A 15,807-nucleotide genomic window follows, 5' to 3' on the forward strand; every position below is an offset into this window, starting at 1 on the left:
GGTTGTTATGTATTATGGACACATTTTTAAAAAATATATATTATATTATATTAAAATAAGCGTGTATGCGTTTAATATGTTCTGGTAATTCACATCACGGCGCAAGGAAAGTATATACTTAATTTTATTGGCCCATTGAGCTGCTCGTCAGTCTTTGTGGTACAATAGTCAAATAATATTTTATGTTCCCGCCCTATATCTCGAAGCCTATTGGATGTTGGGTGACGCTTCCGTCCAGTTTAAGGAAACAGTTCTTCGTTAGCAATAAGAGGTGTTGTTGAGTTACCGAACTGAACGAAAACAAAATCGGCGTAGATGAAGCTAAACCGAGTGTAGCAGATCGACTCCGAGTCAGTTCGAAGATTAGACGAGTTTGTAAGTCAAACTTAATTCCATATTTACGCAGTTAATACTAACTTTTACAGTTAGCTTAGCTACCCGGCGGGATGGTAGGTTACGGCAGGCACGCGTTCCAAACGGATCTATACTGCCTACATAGGTGCACTTTGTTGGTATGGAACACACAGCTGATGTAGTGCACTATGGGTCTATTAGGGAGGCGTTTGGTATCGAGTCAGAGTGAGTTGGATTGAGAAAGGTGTCAGTGAGGGGATTTTGGCCTCAGGCAGCTGGTGGAGAGGAGAGAAGTTAAAATAGTCCATTTTTAATCTTATAAATATTACACTGAGCAAATGTGTAGGAAGTTAAACTGAGACGGAGCAAACTGCTAACGGTTTGGTCAGAGGTCAAGTGTCCAAGGTGGCTAGCAAGGAAAATTTTTCATTTTTAATAACTTAATAAGTTTGTCTTAGTTATTTTTATTTTGTAATAATTTACTTATTTAGTTGTTGTTTTTTTACTTCTTGCCTTCACCTTCCCTTTCTCTTTCCTTTGCCTGCACTTCATATTTCCTTTTCAATTTTCTTTCCTTCATCTTCACCAATTTCCTCCGTCCCCTCCTTCCGTCTCCTTCGTCCTCCTTTTTTTGGTCCTCGCTTCTCATCTCCTTCATCCTCTCATGTAGTTTCCTTCTTCCTTCCTTTTCATCATCCTTCCCTTGTATATTATTTATCTTGTTTTCCCTTCCTCTCCCCTTATTATGTTTCCTTCATATTTTTTCTTCCTCCCTTTTTAAATCATTGTCCTACTCTTCTTTTTTTATATGTATATAATCTGTGTATCATTTCTTGTTTATAACGCAGTAATGCCCACTAACAGTGTCCTCTGTGTGTGTGCGCGTGTGTGTGCATGCAGGTGATTTAAGGTGAGGCACTCAGCATGGCAGAATATCCCTAAGCAGTTTTCAGCGACTGGGTCTGACGATGAGCAGGAAGGATGCGAGGATAGAAATGGACCTGGTCTGTTCATGTCATCAGTCGTCTGTAACGCATCAGTCATGGCTGTGTGATCCGATCCGATCTGATCTGTTTTCCTGCCTGTAGATTTTTGCTGTGTTTGCTGAATTGCTTGCTCACGGCTCTTCACTCTGCAGGCTTACGGATCAGCGAAACCGTACGGGTCGTCTCGCAGCATCGTCAGAAGGATCGGCTCGACCCTCCCTCTCGCGCCATGCCCTCGGGTCCGCTTTCAGGTACCTGTGTGTGTGTGTGTGTGTGTGTGTGTGTGTGCTGTGACTTTCAGTTTCCCCTTACTCTGAGTGTGTTTACACTGTAAATAAACAGGATTTGTCATTGCTGCACGTGTGGAGGATTTTAGCAGGTCATACACGTTTACCTTCCGTATCAGATTAGAATTAAAGCTCAAATCGTCCGGGATAAAAAAATCTCAGAAACTAACTTCAAGAATTCTTCGGGGGGAAAACTACATAATTTCCAAGAGAAGCTGTAGATTTACAATAAGAAGCCGACGAAAAGAAATCATCCAGAGATTCAAATCTATTCACTTCTATTCCTTGTGTATCTGTGGCGTGTACGTGTGTACAGTTATAATGTTCTGCACACGTGATCCACTCGTCAGCGCAAAGGGGGCTCTAGAGACTACAGTTTTCTACACACACACCCAAAAAAAATAGTCAAGAGTGAACACTAGATACGTAGCTAAAGTTAGCTAGCAACACGCGCAAAGTATAAAACCTATTAGTTATTATTTCAAATGACAGAGCGTGACAGAAACTGAATTTCCAACCGGAACAGGAAGTCAGGGTAGGACAAATCGAGTGGCTCCTCCCTCTTTTTAATTAGCAAATCTTCAGCAATGTGATTTTTATGTATTTATTTATTTTAAATAACGTTGTGGGCAGGCCACTTCAGGTTCTAGAGAGCGAATTGCAAAATGATGTCATCAAAACTGTTGATCCGTATGGTTGGTAGAGCGAGACGGTACGTTTTGAATGTATATATCTATTAAATGTGAATTTTGTCACTGTTTTGGAGCGCACTAGCTTATAGAGAACAATTATAGCGAAGGCTGACATAGTCGTTCTAAAAGCCACAAAACATCAATTTTGATTTCATGGGGATTTCATGACCCCCAGCAGTGACACCAGGTAGGTGTTTATATTGTTCATACAGTTGAAAGCAGTTTAAAGTGTAAATAAATGCATAATTATTAAATAAATACAGTTAGAAGTAGGGCTGGGTGATATATCGGTATAGTATCGATATCGTGATAAATGATTTTCTGAAATATCGTTGGTATGGTGATGTATTTTTTACTTTTTCAATAAATACAAATTAAATTCTACCGAATGGATGCCATTGATTTGAATGCTTATTTATATATATATATATATATATATATATATATATATATATATATATATATATATATATATATATAATATATAATATATAAAATATAAATTGAATTTTATATAAAATACGTGTGGTAGACTGGGGGAAATACACCAAGTGTAAAAGCAACTTGACATTTAAACGAGTGTTTTGTCTTTAGACGTAAGGTCGATGATCAAACGGTGACCCGTCGGCAAGGGTTGTGTGTAGCGAGAGCACGTGATTGAGTCAGTAAACGTTGTGTTTTGGGACTTGTGTGTGCTGACAATTTTATTTTAACCTTCAGGACGTAGGCAGATGTGAGTCATGCTAAAATAACCCTCTGTGAGTAAGCTGTGTGTGTGTGTGTGTGTGTGTGTGTGTGTACAAGGCATGGAAAATCATTTCTGAAAAAATAGTGAATGCATACGTTTCCACCCAGTGCAGTGCTGTGAAGCAGGTTTAGACATACAGTTTACAGAAATGCCTGTCTCATATATATATATATATATATATATATATATATATATATATATATATATATATATATATATATATATACACACTACTGGTCAAAAGTTTACACACATTCTTTATTTAAATTTTTTCCCCCCACATTTTAGAATAATAATAAAGTCATCAAAACTCTGGAGTAACACAAATGGAACTATGGGAATTATGTTGTGATAAAAAATCCAAAATAAATCAAAATAATTGAGTATTTTAGCATCTTCAAAGTAGACACCCTTTTTGCCTAGAATTTCCAGAAATGTATTTGTGGCGTTTTCTCACCAGATTTCGTGAGGAATTTTCCTGAGATGCTTTTTAAACAGTATTAAAGGAGTTCCCACTGACGCTGCAAATCGGCTGGTTTTCGGAATATTTCGCTCCGAGTTGTCCGTTAAAAAAAAAAAAAGGATATTTTTTGTAAATAAAATGTTAGTTTTCTAATGAAAGAAACGAATACGTCGGCACGATTATATTTTTGTCCATGACACCAATTTCACACGTTTAATCACACACCTTCAGATCAAAAGGGTTTTACGACCACGAGAAACATTTCAGTTGAGCATCCACAAACTTTTGACCGGTTGTATGTATTTGTGTGTGTGTGTATATGTGTGTGTGTGTGTGTATATATATATATATATATATATATATATATATATATATATATATATATATATATATATATATATATATATATAATATCTCCAGTGGTTTGTGCTTATCATAAACAAGTGAATCATTGCATTCCAGGACGATCCTGACCAACTCTCTTTTTGTGAAATGTAACATTTAACAAGAAATAAATGTATAATGGCACTCTCTGTTTTTTTTTTTCTCTCTCTCTTTGTCCTTCCTCCTTTTCCAGCTGTCCCCTTTAAGGAATGCAGCTTGTCTGCTTTAGGTTAGTTTATTGCCTACCTGTCTGAAACATTTCCTCAGGTAACTCGACGCTGCAAGATGTTTAACGGCTTAATTACAGAATGAGTTCTGAACATAAGCACCAGTAGCGAATGGGCTAACGAGACTTTGCGTTCACATACATTCTCAAGAAACACTTTGCGTTCCTTTAACTCGAACAAACCACGAACATCAGCGTTAATACACCGTCAGAAACATTTACTAACGTAACTGTAATAATAAAGCATATCCTCTCAGTGTGTGTGTGTGTATATATATATATATATATATATATATATATATAAATTAGAGCACAGTTGAATTATCGAATCCGATTGGTCAGGAGGTGTGTGTTATTATACAGTCGTTCCAGGTGTGATATTAAAGGGGCGGTCACGCTCAACTTTCAGCATGCGAAATTTAATTTTTGTTTCAATGTTCAAAGATATAAATGCTCAAAGGTATTACAAAGTTGTAATCCTTGGAAATTTGCTGTGAGATAAGCGGAATAACGCACTAACCGCACAGTCTGGTACGTGTTTATACCGTATTCGTTAACATTACTCATGATTTATTAATGCTGAAGTTTATTCATGCAGGAAATATTGTTATTTAAGGGAACCTCAGTGATACCTTAAAGCGTTACCCTTTTCATGTCGACACAAAACAGCTTCTCGATGTCATTTCCCTTCACTAATCTGACAGAACTATCCAAGAACATGTAATCCTGTAACACATTCCTAGCAGGTGAGTTTCTCTGACAAATTGTTGCACAAGAGCGTTTCGGCCGACTCGCCTCTCCACCTGGAACCTCAGTGTTTAGGGTGGAGTTCATTATTCCTGTCCTGAGCACATCCTGACACGAGTCTGTTTTTTTTTCTCCTCCACCTCAAATATGTTGAATATACTCTTCAGCATGCTGTTTAAACAATAACGCAGGGGTGAACAAATCCGCACGCCTGAGACGAACAGACGTCATGTCTGGGTTAGCAGGGATTTTGGGTTTTTGCTTAATAGACAAGTAGGTTTAATAACCAGAGAGAAAGAAAGTGAATTATACTCCGTATTGACTTTTGCAAAATGAACCCCACAGCCTATATCTAATAGGTCATTTAAAAAAGAAAAAAACATCCTCCACCCAGAAATTTCCCTACTCCTCCTTAGGTTCAAACTTAACTAGCTTAACGTATGTCGGTTGATTTATTATGCTAGCTGCTAGAGTTCGACCGTGGATTTTACCAATACCGCTGACTAAGTTGGTCAGTACCTGCCGATTCATAAACCGATAGTTTTAAAGATTGATACAGAATGAAAACGTAACATTCAGAGTCAAATATCACTGCAGTTTTATTTGTAAAAATAAACAGTACTGACTGTACAACGAGAATGTACCGTACTTTAAAAAAAAAAAAAGTGAAACAATATATGAACTATTAATAAATATTAAACGCGTCCAAAATGAATCAAAAAACGACAAAATTTGTCAGTGATAGTTTTTATTTCGCCACTAGAGGCCGCTCTCGTAGCGTATAACGACGGTGGACCCTTCTCAGCCGCTCCGGCAACCTGGAAAAACTATCGGTGTGGAGCTTTGCCGATAACCAATGGTTCCAACAATCGGTGCCAATTAATCGGCACAACCGATCAATCAGTCGACCTCTAGCAGCTCCAAAATTTTTGCCTGGTCAGTTATGTTTTCAGGCCAAAACATGGGACTGGACAGCGCACTACACATTCACTTTATCATTTGTCCACCTCTAACACGTAACTGCTTTCATTTAGAGACTTATCAACTCATTCACTAACATCGCACAGCAGGAACGTTCCAATAGTAAGGCATAAAATCTTCGTAAAAATGCTGATAGATCATGCGTATTACAGGTTTCGAGTGTATATTTATATACATTTAAATTTTTTTCCTCTGCTTGACCTCATGCTTTGCTAACTTGAGGTTAAATTAACGGCATGCTTTGCTTTTTATAGTTTCCATCTAGTGCGTGTTCACGTGGTCCTTCTTTGTCATATACACTAAACGATTGTTCTGTTCGGATGCGTAGCTCGAGACGTTCACCGCAGGAGGCGTGGGCGGTTCAGGAGGACACGGCGGGGTTGTAGCATCACTAGCTGACGTAGGGTGGATCGAGCAAGAGGAGAACGATGTCTCTGGGAGACGGCAGTAAGTGTGGGGTTAACGTCATGAAATAATCATGATGAAGCAGGTGACTCATGATTAATCATTCATAATGCACCAAAATAACACATTAAGCACCAGCCCGAGGCCATTTTAGGGTCAAACATGTTTGTTTAAAAAAAAAACAGCAGCGATAGATTTTATTAAAAGTATTTGATGTCTCTCCAGGTTGGAGGCAGACTCGGGGCTGGCGTTTCGCGCTCAGCAGCGCCCACCTCTCAGACGCCAGCGCTCTTTACCCAGCATGCACCAGGCCGTGCTCGCTCCGCAGAGCCAGACACTCGTCAGCGAGCAGGCCATTCAAAAGATCAGCGCTCTGGAGAACGAGCTGGCTAAACTGCGAGCACAGATAGCTCAGATTGTACAGGCCCAGGAGCAGTCTGCAGGTAAACACATCACATCGGACGCGCTTGAAATACTTCCTGTGTCTGAAATAACTCCAAGCTTACGTTACTTACATTAATAATGCACGCTTTTTTATTTAAATGTCATCAGCTCCTGCTCCAGGTGGTCCTCCTCCTCCACCCTCAGCACCTCCTCTTGCGCCTCCTCCTCCTCCTCCACCACCGCCACCTCCTCCAGGCCCAGGCATGCAGAGGAGCGTTTCTGCTATTGACCTCATCAGAGAGCGGCGTAGTAAAAAGTCCGATCAGCACACGGTGTTGGAGTCGGGGCCTAAACAGCCCGAGGTGCCGAACATGTTAGACGTGTTGAAAGATATGGGCAAAGTGAAGTTACGCTCCGTTAAAAAGTGCGTATGGCTGTCGTGTAGCACTTTTTGTTTTTTGTTTTTAAATGATAAAAGTAGCATGCTAAACCTGCTATAAATAAGGTACTGGGAGATAACATGTTGCAGTTTACCCTAAAGCTAACTAACATGACTGGCCATAAAGTGGAACTTCATACAGAAATGAAATGCACATAGTTTTATTATTAGAATTGTTAGGGGTCCAAGCAGAACGGATGACCAACTGTAAGCCATGGAGATGTGTAACTTGGTCAATAGATAGTACTCTCTCCTGCTACTCAAGCGAGCGAGATGGGCACGGTCAGCCTTATGGTGGCGCTGTAACACCGTGTTTTATGCTTTGGCCCATATTTCATGAACCAGAGCAAATTTTGGAGCAAAGACAGACATCTACTGTTTAAAAGTAAATTCAGCTGATTGTGCTTAGAAGGTGCAACAGGTTTAGTTGCAGCTTCCTGTCTAATCAAGTGTACACACTCGCACTTTCCCACTTGCAGTCGTCTTGAGGAAGATCACAGCAAGACTAAAGCCGGCGAACCCACAGACCCCGCTGCTCTCATCGCCGAAGCTCTGAAGCGCAAGTTCGCCCATCGCTACCGCAACGACAGCGAGAACGAGAGCAGCTTCAGTCTCCCTGCTCGAGAATCGAAACCGCACTCGGAGACGCCTGCAGTAAGATCCACCTTCCTATTAGATCCTCCCGTTTTCCGGCTGTTTACTTTACTTACCTGAATCATCTCACACGTTTACGTTTATTTCAGTGCGACTTAATAATACGACTGAACACAAACGTAGAGCTGTTTCAACCAAGTGACCAGAAACCGCTCAGTTCAGTAGAAAGAGCTGTCGTTCAATAATAATTATAAATAAAATAAATGTAATCATTGGCAAATTGCTGTGGAATAAGAGGAATAAAGCGCTTCGGGACATCGTTAACGTGTTGGAACGAGCGCATTTAATATAAACCAGTTATAGAAAATTAATCAACACTCTGACCAATCAGAATCGAGAATTCAACAGCACTGTGGTGTAAACTGGTCAATTTCTACCACTGATATTAATATGTGTGTGTATGTGTGTATATATATATATATATATATATATATATATATATATATATATATATATATATATATAATGTATGTGTGTGTGTGTGTGTGTGTGTATATATATTATATATTTTATATATATATAAAATGTCCTATTTTGTGTTTGTGTTCTTGTGGCTCTGCAGTTCGGACAGCACATGTTGAAATCAACAGGAATAAGAAAACTCGTGTGACGGCGGATCTGTGAGCTGAACGTCGAGCTCGCGTACACAGGAACAGACACGTAGCTGCAAGGACGCTAAGCGCTCAGTCTGGTTTCCTGCACCCGCAGCGTCGCAGCCTGTTTTTATGCCTCGTTTATGTAAAGTTCACGTCACGTCGGAATTACAGTAACGCAAACACAACTCGTTGAGAATTTTTTTTTCCCTCTCGGTCTCTTCGGACTCGAGAAATCATTTCTGTGGCAATTTGCACAACATCGAAAAGGACACACGCTAGCGAGGAATTAGCCAAACTACATTTCCATGTTTCATTACGCAGTAAACACTCAAAAGCTCGGTTTGTTCATGTTTGTCGAGACGTTTAAAAAACGAGATCTTATTTTCTGAACTCTGACGTGACGTGAGCGATGAATCAAGAGCGTTGGAATTTTTTATTTGAAAAAAACAAACATGTTTAACATGTTCTTGTTTTATTATTCTTCCTTTCTTAAAATTTAATTAAGGTCTATCAAAAAAGCGTGCTGATAAATGTTCCTGTTCTATAAAAACACACACACACACACGCATTACTATTAAACCTGGTTCCTCTCAGTTCAGTGTTACGTGACAGAAACACGATTATATACGTGACATGAGCACTTTCTATAAATTCTCCTAAGTTCCTGTTAGTGTTAATTTATAAAGTGTGTGTAGGGGGGGTATTTATGACTGATTTTAGATATTAATAATTTAGTCTTGTTAATAGGATGTCGTTTGAATTATGTTAGTTGCTGCTGGTTAAAATACACACTACAGATCTTTCTCTTTTTTTTCCCTCATTGTTGATGTCGAACGCAGCTCGGCTTGCTAGGAGGTTTGTGTTAGCTTTTCAGTAGCTACACCTACACGCATACATTGCAGTGTTGTTTAAGATAATACTTTATTAATCCCCAGATGGAGAAATTAGGAATTTAATTTTATTCCTTATGTCTTGTTGCCAAGACGACAAATCCAGAAACTCAAACGTTCTCAGAGCGGCTTATTTAAGGTAAACAAGATTAGAGCATTTATAACTAAATAAATCACTTGATTAACTAAATCGGCATAATGTATACGCTAGAGCGAGTCTTTAAATTATTATTATTTTTTTAATTGTCCTCGTTTAAAAAATTTAAATAAGCTCACACCTGGAGTTCATGAGTCTCTGTTGCTTAAGTTTAATAACAACCCCATGTTAGGAGTGTTGCGGAACAACAATAAATTTACACAGTACACTTTTTTGGACCAGCATTATTACTCAGTAACATGTAGCTAATTAGATATATACATTTCCACACTAGTTTTTCACACCCTTTTTCTTTTTTTTTTTTCAATACAGTTTTTTCATCTTTGTTTTTGCGATATGGTCCATCCATGTTCCACTATTTAGAACACTAATACAGTTCATTACACTCTGACTGAAGCACTTTGATGAAGTAAAAGGTATATAGTATAAAGTACGCTCGGAGCTCAACATCCAAGTATTAAAGGGAATCAGGATGAAACATTTCCGTTGTTTAAAACACACTAGAGGAACATTCCCGTTATTGTAATACCTTATCAAATCAACTGGAATAAAGAGTTTCATCAATAAAATGTTTAAATTCTCATTTGTGGATGGTGACATTTTTTCAATCTGCAAGTTTTATTAAAACTATAATACCACATCCTGCTGTTATTTTTACTATTGGAGAATCATTACACTACTGGAGAATCATTGCACTATTGGAGATGTCATTACACTACTCCGAAATTATTTCCACTGTTGTACAATCAATCGTTACAACTACTGGAAAATTATTTTCTCTATTGGAGAATCATTACGCTACCAGAGAAATGATTCTCCAATAGAGTCATTTCCACTATTGGAGAATCATTACTCTGGTAGAGAGTCATTTCCACTATTGGAGAATCATTTCTCTGGTAGAGAGTCATTTCACTATTAACGAATCATTATACTGTTGAATCATTTCCTCTAGTGGAGAATAATTAGAGAATCATTTTCAGTAATGGAGAATCGTTTCCACTAGTACAGAATAATTGTCACTATTGGAGAAAATGGGCTCCCATGCATGCATAAATAAAAACAATTTTAATAAATCAAATGAGAAACTGACTCAAAATGTATTCATGAACATGTATTCCTGTTCAATCTAGAGACGTTTTACCGTTTACTTTTACATAGCTGTATCAATATTATACAGGAAAGAGCATACCAAGATCCGATGGAACGGCTCATCAGGAGCTGTTTTAGTTCAGTGTTATGTGTAGTGTTGATACTTTACCAGTAGCGTAACTTGACCTGTAGATCGCTCAATAACTACAGTCCAATTCATGTCCAATCCTTAGGAACGACCTAAATCTTGGAACACAGGTCAGCTAACCATAAATGAAAATGTTAAGAAAATGTAGGATATTCATGTCTGGTCTGAGGAATGTGTATTGGGAATGTGACGTCATACTTTATACAAAACAAACAGTCGTTATTTCAAAAGACCAACGTGAACCCGAGCTGGATGCTCTGGAAGGTAATTTGGGGGTTTTGTCTTACTAAAGAAGCTTGTTTCATTAAGCATTAGTATTTTCCTCTAAGCAAGTAGTGGCAGGTTGTCTTCTCAATGACCTTCATCAGCCTGCAGGGGGCGATATCCAACAGCAGCTACAGGGAGAAAGAAAGAAAATCTAACGGACCCGAAATCTCATCATTATGTACCATGAAACATCATGTCAACAATTTTTATTCATCAAAAATGCAACTGCAACAAGCATGTATCAAAAAGTCTGTACGACAAAGCCTTTACAAAATGGCTTGACATGTAAGTCTTCTCCCCAAAATGGCTGTTACAACAAATTGTAAACAGTTTTTTTGAAACAGTCTTACAGCACTTACAACAAAAATACAAATCAGCTAAAATAAGACCAAAAAAAAAAAAAAAAAAAAAGCACCTGCTCTCTTTCGAACTGGAAAGAGACGCACCAAAAAAAACACAACTGCACGATCTGTACAGAGTAAAATAAACAAAAATGGAATGTTCAATGTTTAAAAAAAAAACGACAAATTATTGAATCAATTTATCCACCATATATTAATTTTTTTTTTTTTTTTTTAATTCTCCCATGAAAGAAGGCAAAGGGCTGGACGAGAATGAAACGGACGTGATGATGCGCTTTAATGTAAATACAAGCTGGTTTGGTCACTTAGCTTTGTGCATAGTTTTAAGGCATCATTTTGAAGCAGTCTTCCGGATGGAGAGCTCGACTGTGGCTGAGACACATTCTGAAAGGGAGTCTAGATCTACATGTGTCGTCTGCAGTTACCAGACGGCGGGGGAGAGGACAGCGACCTATAAAAGGCACCTTTCGCTTCCTCTTTCTTTCCAGCGGCATGATGAGCAGGTTTGCGAGACCCTGAGCGAGATCCGTGGAGATTCCAGTCAGCTACATGTCCTGTGCGGCACGAGGCTCGATCCAGGGCTCAGGAGGATAAGTGGGTGGAGTGACTGAGGAGAAAGGAAGGGACAGAGGGCGGAGTGATAGAGGGGAAAGGGAGTGACAGAGGGCGGAGTAACAGGGGAAAGGGAGTGACAGAGGGCGGAGTGATGGGAGGAAAGGGAGGGTCAGAGGGCGGAGTTAAGGGGGGGGAAAGGGAGGGTCAGAGGGCAGAGCGACAGAGGGAAAGGGAGGGTCAGAGGGTGGAGTGATAGAAGAGGAAGAGAGGATCAATGGTGAGGTGGTGGAGTGACAGGGAACAGGGAGTGACGGGAGAAAGGTAGGGTCAGAGTGTGGAATGACGTAGGGGAAAAGGGAAGACGAGTGGGTGGGGTGATTGAGGGGAAAGTGAGGGTCAGAGGGTGGAGTGATGGAGGGGAAATAGAGAGTCACTGGGCAAGTAAAGCAGGGGAAATGGAGGACAGACAGGGCGGAGTAATGAAAGTGAAAGGGAGGATGAGTAGAAATGGAGGATCGGTGGCAATAAGAAAGAGGGGAATAGAGGATGAATGAGTGGAGTGCTGGAAAGGAAAGGCAAGATCAGGAGGGAAGGGAAGAAAGCTGGTCCCTGGTCTTCTCACAGCAGAAGCAGCTGCATGTCCGAATCATGTGGCACCAGAATCAGGAGTGCAGGGAGAAAATTTCACAACAGAGCACAAGGCGCTTGTATGGCATCTGGCGTTTCAGACTGACTCAAGTGCAGTCCCTTGGATGGGTTTTTTTTTCCGTTTTCTTTTTTTGTTTTTTGTTCAGTACATCAGCAGTAACACAACAGTTCAAAACATGTAAAAGTGGTTCTTCACATCTGTGCTTAAAAGCAAAAGAAAAAAGAAAAAAAAAAATCACAGAACCAACATGATTCATTTATAACAATGACAACAAAAAAAGACAATCTGTAAACAGTCTTCATAGAGGCAGCAAATGACTGGGCTCTTCACATTTGTCTTTTTTTTCTCTTTCAGTTTTGTACACAAGAAGGAAGATTCGTTTGCAGAATGCACCGACACATGCACACTTACACACACTCTCTCTCACACACACACACACACACACACACACACACACAAACACACCGTCGCTTGGCGCAGTCGTTTAAAAACTTGTCGCGTGAATACTCTCGGTGTTTGAGTGATTCGATAAGGGGTGGGGAAAAAAATGGCACTTTTGACCCAGCAGAAGGGATCCGTCAGGTTCAGCGTTTTGCCAGTCCCCAGCCGAGTTCGATTAGCAGTTAGCAATGCTCCCCCGGGATGAAAACAAAACAGGAAAAAAAACCTCAAAAATTTAAATAAATAAAATATGACATTTAAAAAAAAAAAAAAACTAAAAAAAAAAAAACTAAAAAAAGTGTAAGGATGAAAATCGCAGCAGTAGCTGAATGAGGTATCCATGTATTGCTCTATGTCAAAGTGAAAAATAAAAGGCTGTTAAAATTAAATAAATTAAATAAATCAGTGGTTGGTTTGAGGTGAGCAAATCAGAAGTGATTGAAGCTTGAGGCCGGGGCAGGGCGAGGCAGTGTCAGGACTCAACGCTTCCCTGAGGTAAGGCTCTGGAGCCGCCGTCCTGCTCAAACTCGGCCTCCTCGGGCTGCAGGGCCTTCCAGCTGGCTTTGTTCAGGCACAGGTGACCCAGCATGGTCTGAGAGAGCCGCGTGTCCGAGAAACGAGCCCACTCGGCGAACAGCGGCTCCACGACGTACGTCATGAAACCTGCACGGTTACAAAGAGAGAGAAATCAAGATAGTCACAACGCACCATGTAGATTCACCTCATCAATATCATCAATATTCACAAAAGTTTGTGAAGCACACACTAATATATACACACTAATATATATATATATATATATATATTATATACACATACATACATACATACATACACACACACACACACACACACACACACACACGTGTGTGTGTTTTTAAATAATGGTTATGAAATAAATCCATACTGTGAGGGTCTGTGGAATTTATTTTAGACTTAAAGCACTCTATTTAAGTGCTATGCATGTTTCAGTGTTATAATTAAATGTAATAAAACGTAAACATGGCCACAGGGGACAATCGCTGTTTGGACAGACGAAGAAACTTTCTCGATTTAAATAATGAAAATCACTGATCCTGAGAGAGATGAAGTGCATACTGTAGATTTTTACATTTACGCCCTTATCCAGAGCGACTTACATTTATCTCGTTTATACAACCGAGCAGTTGAGGGTTAAGGGCCTTGCTCAAGGGCCTGACAGTGACAGCGCTGGGATTTGAACGCATGACCTTCTGATGCAACGTCTTAACCACCGCCGAGATGGACACGAGCAACGTTAATTTTGTCCATTACACGGCTGTTTTGTCTCTTCTCTTTGTGTACACATATGTTAAAAAAACCCCATCTGGTTAGATGATAAGCTCGCCGTCCTTCATCGGGGTGAAAAAGCGTCCCTGACGTCCGAGCCCGAGGTCGTGTTTATTAAGCTAATCGTATTTTATTTCAATCACAGACATAAACCGAGTGCCATCTCCTGATGATGTCAAGAGAACGACACACTATCTCCTCGCCCTCCTCTTACATATCGCCTCAGACGTCTGCGATTGGTCTTGGGCTGGAAAATATAATATAATATATATATATATATATATATATATATATATATATATATATATATATATATATATATATATATATATATATATATATATATATATACACACACACACACACACACACACACACACACACACACACATATACACACACACGTATCCTAGTGTCGTCATGTTCATGCTGGCGTTCTTACCTATCTGAACATCAGCTATGGAGTTCATGCTGCTGTCACACAGTGGGCTCACTTCAAGTTTGTGCTTTTTCTCGATATCTCCTAAAAAGAGGGGAAAGAAGGTGTCACATGACCACGCGAAAGGAAACGACGGGCAGTTTATATCATGGTGAAAGTGTGTGGAAATACCTTGGTGGAAGAATTCTTCAGTCACCTTTTCACTCCACTGCTTGCTGAGTTCCCAAGGCCTACACGGGTTACAGATGTCTGCACACTTCAGGGCCATCTGTATACACACACACACACACACAGACAATTCCATGAACTTAGCCCTTTACTCTACACTTTGTTTTTGTACATCGTCGTCTTTTGCGCTTCTCTTTCTGGCCTTGCTCACCTGCAGGATGAAGTGGCGGTGAGAGGCGTTTCCCAGACACAGCTCCTCCTGGTCCAGGTGTGTCCTGAACCTGGCCAGGTATTCGTTCTGCCTGCTGATATCTGTGGCCAGAATCAGAGACCCCAACTGCCTCTCCATGTTCACACTGAGCAGAGAGATCACCGCATCAGCCGCTGGTTATACTGCTTATGAAGCGCAGCAGCATAATATGCGCATGTAGGCGGATACTGACCTGTCCTCTGCGGGAAGATGCGAGAAGAGCTCGGTCTCTCGTAGCAAACCCACTGCCGACCTCCAGTGATGGTTCTCCAGAACTGAGGTATTCTACACAACCCCACACACACACACACGGTTAGGACAGCGATGGATTAAGACTAACGATATGAGGCAGCTTTAAGTTTCCTTTACCATCACTTAGCAGACATAGTTATCCAGTAGTGCTTGTAGTCTCAAAAATGTCTCCTCATAAATAATAATAATTCATAAGATTTATATAGTGCTTTTCTAGGCACTCAAAGCACTTTACGTTGTATGGGGGAAATCTCCTCAACCACCACTAGTGTATAGCATCCACCTGGATGATGCGACAGAACACCCAACACACGCCAGATATTAGTGGAGACGAGAGGAGAGTGATGTAGACAATTCAGGGATGGGGGTTATTGGGGGTCAGGATGGATTAGGGCCAATGGGGGATTTTCGCCAGTTCACCGGGGTTATACCCCAACTCTTTTACGATAAGTGTCCTGGGATTTTTAATGACCACAGAGAGTCAGG

General features: G+C 40.1%; 2 protein-coding genes across 7 annotated transcripts in view; one reads left to right on the forward strand and one right to left on the reverse strand.

The window, feature by feature from the left end:
* The first annotated feature begins 103 nt into the window (after positions 1-103).
* Positions 104-9,976, forward strand: mtfr1 (mitochondrial fission regulator 1). Its single transcript, XM_053611656.1, has 8 exons — positions 104-375; positions 1,255-1,358; positions 1,493-1,591; positions 6,197-6,315; positions 6,499-6,716; positions 6,826-7,081; positions 7,576-7,750; positions 8,313-9,976. The coding sequence occupies exons 2-8, from the start codon at positions 1,323-1,325 to the stop codon at positions 8,358-8,360; spliced, it is 951 nt and encodes a 316-aa protein (XP_053467631.1). The 5' UTR covers positions 104-375; positions 1,255-1,322; the 3' UTR covers positions 8,361-9,976.
* A 298-nt stretch (positions 9,977-10,274) lies between these two features.
* pde7a (phosphodiesterase 7A) overlaps positions 10,275-15,807 on the reverse strand; it is a 40,727-nt gene continuing 35,194 nt past the window's right edge. For all 6 annotated transcript variants that reach the window (XM_053611282.1, XM_053611284.1, XM_053611281.1 and 3 more), the window contains 5 exons: positions 15,263-15,354; positions 15,031-15,175; positions 14,823-14,919; positions 14,655-14,735; positions 10,275-13,567 (listed from right to left, as the gene is read on the reverse strand). In XM_053611282.1, the coding sequence (XP_053467257.1) occupies positions 13,377-13,567; positions 14,655-14,735; positions 14,823-14,919; positions 15,031-15,175; positions 15,263-15,354 (606 nt within the window). In that variant the 3' untranslated portion in view covers positions 10,275-13,376. The remainder of the gene's footprint in view (positions 13,568-14,654; positions 14,736-14,822; positions 14,920-15,030; positions 15,176-15,262; positions 15,355-15,807) is intronic.

Source organism: Ictalurus furcatus, chromosome 23, assembly GCF_023375685.1.
Source record: "Ictalurus furcatus strain D&B chromosome 23, Billie_1.0, whole genome shotgun sequence".
NCBI classification, from domain to species: Eukaryota; Metazoa; Chordata; class Actinopteri; order Siluriformes; family Ictaluridae; genus Ictalurus; species Ictalurus furcatus.

What these genes read in the sequence shown, in the direction of transcription:
- mtfr1 (XM_053611656.1), top strand. Translation starts at nt 1,323, where the DNA reads ATGAGCAGGAAGGATGCGAGGATAGAAATGGACCTG. An exon ending in GCCCTCGGGTCCGCTTTCAG is followed by an intron (nt 1,592 to 6,196) that starts GTACCTGTGTGT and finishes TCGGATGCGTAG; the next exon opens with CTCGAGACGTTCACCGCAGG. An exon ending in AAGTTACGCTCCGTTAAAAA is followed by an intron (nt 7,082 to 7,575) that starts GTGCGTATGGCT and finishes TCCCACTTGCAG; the next exon opens with TCGTCTTGAGGAAGATCACA.